Here is a 7,618-nt window from a genome sequence, read left to right on the forward strand (position 1 = left end):
CAAGACTCCGTCTCAAAAAAAAAAAAAAAAAAAAAAAGAAAGCATCCATCCTACCTACCTTTGGCTGAACAAATTACCCTTGTAAAAACTGATTTAACAAATAAAATGTTTGACTTATTTAACACACAAAAATGACTTATTCATGGACTGTCTACTAGGGAAAGCACTTTGGGCACTACCGTGGGAACTGCAGAAATGAGTAAGACATGGATTCAACCTTTCACAAATTTGTAATCTAGTCAGTGGATAAGGGCAACTCATAAATAACCATCACTGAAGGAAGAAACGAGTGGAAGCCCGAGAGAGCTGAGGGTACGATGCTCCTGAGAGGTGAACTGCAGAAGGGGAAGAGGCCAGGAGGGTTTTGGAGATGGGCACTGGGGGGAGCCCTTTAGAGACACAGAAGGGAATTCCAAGAGAGGGGAAGGTAAGAGTAGAGCAACTCTTTTCAACTGGAGTGTAGGCTGAGTCAAGGGCATGGTAGGAAGTAAAAGGAGATGACTGAGGTCAGGGCAGGGAGGGCTCCGCAGGCTTGGCAAAGGAGAGAATGGAAGAAGAGGGATGAGGAGAGAGCCTGCAACAAAGATGAAATGGGGAAAGTATGGAGAAGAGGAGTATTAGCTGGAAGACATGGTGGCAGTGAAACTCCTTGGTTGTGGGATGGAAGTGGGGGACAAAGAGGAACCAACAACCCAGAGGATCTGAGGCTGGGCAGCTGCTGGACTGCTGTTGGCTCTTTAATGCTATGAAACAACCTGTATAAAGGCACCCTTACAGGGCTTTCCGCTTTAACTCTCTCAGTCGTGCCAGGTAAAACAAGAATGCTGGGTCACAGAACAAGTAAATACTTTTTATTCTCAGAAAGAGACCAGAAAACAAGGACCAGCCTTCAGGAGTTAAGTGATCTGATGTCAGGAAGGGGATTCCAAGTTAGGGACACCGGTGACTACTCAGAACCAGGAATGCTGTTGAGTTCCAGTGGCCACAGAAGCTCCAGTGTGACTGTCATGACTATCCTGTCTTAGCCCCACAAAAGATGGCCGAGTACCCAAGAATAATGGACCCCAGAAAGAGGTCACACGAAACAAGGCCCAAACTTTCCTAGTAAATATTGAGAAAAGAGTTTGAAACAAAAACTCTAAAATAAGTTTATCTTGTATTTAATAAAACTGAGGATATAAATGCAATTGTGACTTCTAAAATGACTTAAGTATGGGTAGGGGTCTAACTTATTCGACAGCATGGTAAGGGGAGGATACAATGCTCTTCAGGCAACCTGACCAATACCACCAGGACAGCAGTTATTTCTGCTAAACCAGGCCAGGCTTGGTCAATGTCCCCAGATGTCTCTCTTAATCCCGATATTCACATCACTCTCTTTTGAAGAGCATATTTTGTCAACATCCTTGTTGATTTTCTTCAAATGTTATCTGACTTAATCATTAATATAAACTGCTTCAGAAATGTAAGTTCCATGAGGGCAGAGCCTTGGTTTTCTTCTCTACTGGTGGGTGCTTAAAACAGTGTCTGGTAAATGCTGACGCTACAGGTGGCTCTCAGCAAACTAGGAAACAAGGAAAATGGGCTTTGAGGGCCTTCATAAACCAATACAATGAGAAGTCAAGAATAAAATTGGCCCAGAAAGGCTGGGTGTGGTAGCTCATGCCTGCAATCTTAGCACTTTGGGAAGCGGAAGTGGGCAGATCGTCTGAGGTCAGGAGTTCGAGACCAGCCTGGCCAATGTGGCGAAACTCCTTCTCTACTAAAAACACACACACAAAATTAGCTGGGCGTAGTGGCGGGCATCTGTAGTCCCAGCTACTCAGGAGGCTGAGGCAGGAGAAAAGCTTGAACCCAGGAGGCAGAGGTTGCAGTGAGCCGAGGTAACGCCACTGCACTCCAGCCTGGTGACAGAGCGAGACTCCGTCTCCCAAAAAAAAAAAAAAAAAATTGCCCTGAAAGGTACTGTCAGATGCTGGGAAAAGTTTGAAGGACTGAGTGAGGTGGCATCACACAGCTCAAGGCTACTTCTCCAAAGAGGTTGGTTGTAAGAACACGGTTGGGGCAGACTTCAGGCCTTAATGGGGACTGTTTTCTTAGAGTTCATTGCTTTTAGTCCCTTTTCATATCCAAGATTTGTCAGGAATTCTTCAAAGCATTGAAGGAATGCAATCAACCTTGAAGCCATTTACTAATTTCTGTTCTAATGGATTAGATGTTTATTGATGTTTTAACTGTTTGTGATTTTATTCATGGCCTAAAAGGGCTTGCCCAGAAAAGGAGCATGCAGGATGATGACAGAGAGCTGTGCCTCTTGCAAGATGCTCCTCATTTACCAGGGCCCCCATGAGTCTCACCTCTGTGACATATAAACCTAATTTAGTTGTTTATTTTTAGATTGTAAAAATTAAATTCCAGATTATAAAGATTTAGAGAAAAGAAAACAATGCCTGGTACTAATTGAATAAATGAACTGTGTCGGACCCTCATTTGTCAATGGCTTTGAGTGTCATTTCCATAGATCTCCAACACTGTTTTATTTGGCTTTATGAAACTCAGCATCTTGTGTAAGGTTTGCATTTTCATTTCACAACCAATATGCATTTTCCTGGCATTGTTTATTTATATCTGTCAACGAAGACCTTCTAAATGGGCAGAGACTACTGGAATAACTAATTGTTTAAGTGATCAATTCATTCTTTTTTTTTTTTTTGAGACGGAGTCTCACTTGATCTCCAGACTGGAGTGCAGTGGCATGATCTCGACTCACTGCAAGCTCCACCTCCCAGGTTCGAGCGATTCTCCTGCCTCAGCCTCACAGGTATCTGGGACCACAGGCACGTGCCACCACGCCCGGCTAATTTTTGTATTTTTAGTAGACACAGGGTTTCATCATGTTGGCCAGGCTGGTCTCAAACTCCTGACCTCAAGTGATCCACCTGCCTCAGCCTCCCAAACTGCTGGGATTACAGGCATGAGCCACCGTGCCCGGCCAATTCATTCATATTTTCATGTGATTACAACTTTTGCTTCCTTGCTCAACCTTATGACTGTGGGGACCTAGATAAAAAGGAACCTTTGTAATGCAACCACACATTTCCTTTCTCCTGGCCTTGAACATGGCTAGCCTTAATTTTCTAAAGGCTCTCTGAAAAGTAAGCCAATCAGCAGTTGTCAGCATCTGGGGAGTCCTGAAAACACGAATATTTATTAGTAAAGCTATTGAAAGGTTATATCCACTACTCAGCATCCCACTCCGATATAGGTAGGTAAAATAAGTTCATACCTTCCCCATGTCCATTATTCTCACCATCACAGAAACCTACTGGGAAAGGAAGAAGAAAAAAAGAAAACGCTTTTATGTGGTACTTTCATTTTCATGAATTTATGAATTAGTAACTCTTTATAATTTGAAATAGAATTTTGAAAATTCTAACGTACTTTTGATACACTGATTTTCATTTAAGGTGCTTTATCATTTATACTAAAAATAGGCATAGCTAATTTGAAACTAAATTTGTTTCCTTTTTTTTCCTTTAAAATTGTGTCTTAAATTTTCTTACTGTCTCTGTCCTGAAAGAGCAATTTTTACAAAACCTGAGAATCTCCATTCAAACCACAAAGTAAAGAAGTATAGATGGAAATTCTCTTCCAAATGCTTTATCATGGGGGTAAGAACAGGTAACTCAAAAAGCCTGCATCACTGTTTGATACTTACCATGGGTGTCTACAGGAACAAATCCGAAGTTCCATGCTGTATGCTATTATATATATTTCTCATGCAGTGAAGTTATTTTAAGAATAAAATTTATCTGGAGTCTAAGTTAATTTAAAGGGTACATGAGATAGCTATTCACAAAGTTTTAAAACTTTGACTTGGAATAAGCTCTGGCTGAATGAAGTATTTTTAATCCATAAATTATACTGCAGATGACAAAGTATAGTATTTCCTATTGCTATAAGCTAAAACTAAAGAACTGTGCCAAGAATGTAATATCTTAGCATTCCCCTAAGAGCAATCAAATATTTTTCAGTATAGAATCAGGATATATTATTAAGTTCTAAGCATTTAAGTATAGCTTACTTACATTTTAGATAAGTTTTTGGCTAAGGTTAACCTACAAGTTAACCTGATTAGTCTATACAATTTAAATGAAATGTCTAATAACCATTCACTCAACCCATATTTAATAAGTTTCTACATTAAGTGCTAGGTGGGGCTGGGGGATACAGTGTAGGTGAGAAGACAGATCATGGTAACACAGTAGCACATTCTGTAACACAGGTAGAAGATACAAAATTTTAACAGAGCCCAGGGGTGGGGGCAACACGAAGAGTCCCCAGGAGTACAAAGAGGCCGATGAATTAAGCAGACACACAAACACAGAATTTCTTTCAGGCCCACAGAACTAGAATGTAAGTAAGTGATTGAAAGCTTTATTTTAGAGCACATAAAGAGCCCTTGGGTAAGCCTGCCAAAATGCAGATTGGACCAACCCTCAAAGATTTTGATTCAGAAGGTGTGAGAATCGGCCAAGGAATCTACATTTTTAAAATTTTTTAATTTTTCCTGAGACAGAGTCTCACTTTGTCACCCAGGCTGGAGTACAGTGGCGTGATCTTGGCTCACTGGAACCTCCACCTCCAGGGTTCAAGCAATTCTCCTGCCTCCGCCTCCCCAGTAGCTGGGATTACAGGCACATACCAGCAGGCCCGGCTAATTTTTGTATTTTTTGGTAGAGATGGGGTTTCACCATGATAGCCAGGCTGGTCTCAACCTCCTGACCTCAGGTAATCTGCCAGCCTCAGCCTCCCAAAGTGCTGGGATTACAGGTGTAAGCTACCGCGCCTGGCCTACATTTTTTAATCATCGTCTCAGGAGACTATTGCAGAAGGTCCTTGGCCCATTCTTTTTTTTTTTTTTCTGAGACAGAGTCTAGCTCTTTGGCCCAGGCTGGAGTGCAGTGGCACGATCTCCGCTCACTGCAAGCTCCGCCTCCCGGGTTCACGCCATTCTCCTGCCTCAGCCTCCCGAGTAGCTGGGAGTATAGGCTCCCACCACCTCGCCCATCTACTTTTTTGTATTTTTTTTTTTTTTAGTAGAGATGGGGTTTCACAGTGTTGGTCAGGATGGTCTCGATCTCCTGTCCTCTTGATCCACCCGCCTCGGCCTCCCAAAGTGCTAGGATTACAGGCGTGAGCCACCGCGCCCAGCCCTTTGGCCCATTCTTACTTAATCAGCCATTTAACCCATATAAAGACAGGCAGTGGGAACAGGTGAATACTGAGGTGTGGAGAGAGAAAAGTTGTGGCTCTACAACCAGCACCATCAAAAGGACAGGAGCTTCGGATTACTATTCTGACTTTCCTGAGACCCTCATATTAAGAAAGGGCAGGGAACTTCATTCTGATCATTAAAAAGTAACTATCCTGTTAAAAATTTAAAACTAGTTTTTACATAGCAATCTGGTATGGCGTGTTGAAGCATCTCTTCATCATCAAGACACCAATCACTCAAGGTTTAATTACTAAGGCTGACCAGTCCCTGAAACAGGAGGACTCAACTGAGGGTTACTATGTGAAACTGCCTGAGTGGCTGACAGACACCCCATGTGACAGCCCCATTAGTGCATGCTCTTCTCAGACTGGAACAGAAGGAAGGCTTCATGGAGGAGGTGGTACCTGAGGCATCATTCATTGAAGGATAATGATGAAGAAGAGGATAACCAACAACCAACCTGACGGCTCACTTACTATGTGCCAGGCACTTTACACAGGTGATCTCATGTGATCCCCACAGCAACTCTGTGAGGCAGGCGCTATTATCATTCCCAAGATCACACTGCTAGTAAGTTCTGGGACTAGAACTCTGGCCTGTGTGTCTTCAGAACATTCATGTCCCTAACCAATTTGCTGTAGTACCTGGAAGATTTAGACAACTGGAAGCGAAGCTGAAGGGGATGCCCAGTGCGAGGAGAAGGAGGAGGAGGCAGCGGCGGTGGCAGCAGCGGAGGAGAAGGAGTGGGGGGTGGTTGGGGAAGGAAAAGAAGGAGAAGGAAGACGGAAGAATGTGGCTGCAGCACATGGTGGGAGGACTGGGAGATGGGCTGGATTGGAGGAGGCTGCTGGTCATCTGGCAGGATGTGGGGGATGGAAGGTTTCAGTTAGAGAAGTGACATGATCAGAGCTAAGCTTCAGAGACTGCTCTTGCAGCAGAGTAGGAGGTGGATTGAAAGGAGAAAGCCTTATTAAGGCAGGGAGGCCGAGGAGAAAACCAATGCAATAGTCCAAGGCAAACAGGAACCAAGTAGGATACTGGCAGTGAAGACAGAAAACCAGAGGCAGATTTGAGACATGCTGCAGGGATAAAATGAACAGGACTCGGCTACTGAATGGGCGTGGGGGCATGGGAATGGGAGTAATTAGATGCAACTCTCAGGGTTTGGGCTGCGGTGACCAGAAGGGTGTTGGTGGCAATGACTGATACACTGGCACCAAGCTAACATATCATCAAAATATCCAAGCCTGGATTTTTACTACTAAATTAAAAACCCACAAGATGGCACTACAAATAAAGGGTTAAAAGGAAAAAGGAATGAGTTGTGACTGGCTATCTGGAAACAGAACACTCATTTTATCAGTCCCACAGGGAAAGAACAGCGATGACCAAGGCTGCATCTGTGTTCCAGGAAACCTCACAGCCTCAGAGTCACCAAGGGCTGCTCTCTTCTAACTAAGGGAACCGAGACCATGTTCCTTCTGTGTGCTCCCTTGCCTGGCAAATCTAAAATAATTCCTCACACAGCCCTGATTTGCTAAGTAGAAGGAGGGAAGGCAAGGGGAAGACCCTTTAACCAGTGTCCTAAAGGAGGCCTCTGGTGTTTCAGCCACCCCGTTCTGGGCCCTCTTGTCCCCGGGTGAAATTCTTTTTGCCCCTCTTCAGATCTGGGATGTTGTACCTGCCACTGTACCCCTGTCCAATCCATGCAATTAACAGGCTTACATCTTTCAAGGTTATTTGCATTGTAAACCTTCTCCTTAACTCTGCAGGTCAAAGTTTATTGGCAGGTGAAAGGTCACTAGGTCCGAGGCATGCCAAGCCCCCTCCACCCTAAGGAGTTGGGTACTGTGGTCCCCAAAGATGGCAATATTCAGCATCTACAGCCCCGGATGCAGAGAAGACAACTATTACACACTCTTCTCCCCTTAGCTCTAGACTCTCCCTAAAAGGAAAAGGACCACCCCAGCCCCTCCTCCACAAGCCCGATGACAGAAGGGGTGTTGGGGACAGTCCTAGGCCATGGTACAGGGCATGTGTCCCAGAGAATCCCGTGCTTCCCTATCTGCATGTATGTGTGCAATGGTCATTAAGCTGTACATGCTGCCAGGGAAATGGCCAACATGCCCTCTTTATAGATTCTGAATAATTAAACAAAAAGAGATAAATTATAAAAATCTTGGCCGGGCGCGGTGGCTCAAGCTTGTAATCCCAGCACTTTGGGAGGCCGAGACGGGCGGATCACGAGGTCAGGGGATCGAGACCATCCTGGCTAACACGGTGAAACCCCGTCTCTACTAAAAATACAAAAAACTAGCCGGGCGAGGTGGCGGGTGCCTG

At 44.3% G+C, this 7,618-nt stretch overlaps 1 protein-coding gene across 1 annotated transcript in view; it reads right to left on the reverse strand.

Moving 5' to 3' along the window:
• Positions 1-7,618, reverse strand: part of CRTC3 (CREB regulated transcription coactivator 3) — a 131,350-nt gene that overhangs the window by 32,571 nt on the left and 91,161 nt on the right. The window contains exon 7 of the mRNA XM_011947416.1: positions 3,287-3,322. Within this exon, the coding sequence (XP_011802806.1) occupies positions 3,287-3,322 (36 nt within the window). The remainder of the gene's footprint in view (positions 1-3,286; positions 3,323-7,618) is intronic.

The sequence above is a fragment of the Colobus angolensis genome, unplaced genomic scaffold, assembly GCF_000951035.1.
Source record: "Colobus angolensis palliatus isolate OR3802 unplaced genomic scaffold, Cang.pa_1.0 Scaffold264, whole genome shotgun sequence".
Taxonomy (NCBI): domain Eukaryota; kingdom Metazoa; phylum Chordata; class Mammalia; order Primates; family Cercopithecidae; genus Colobus; species Colobus angolensis.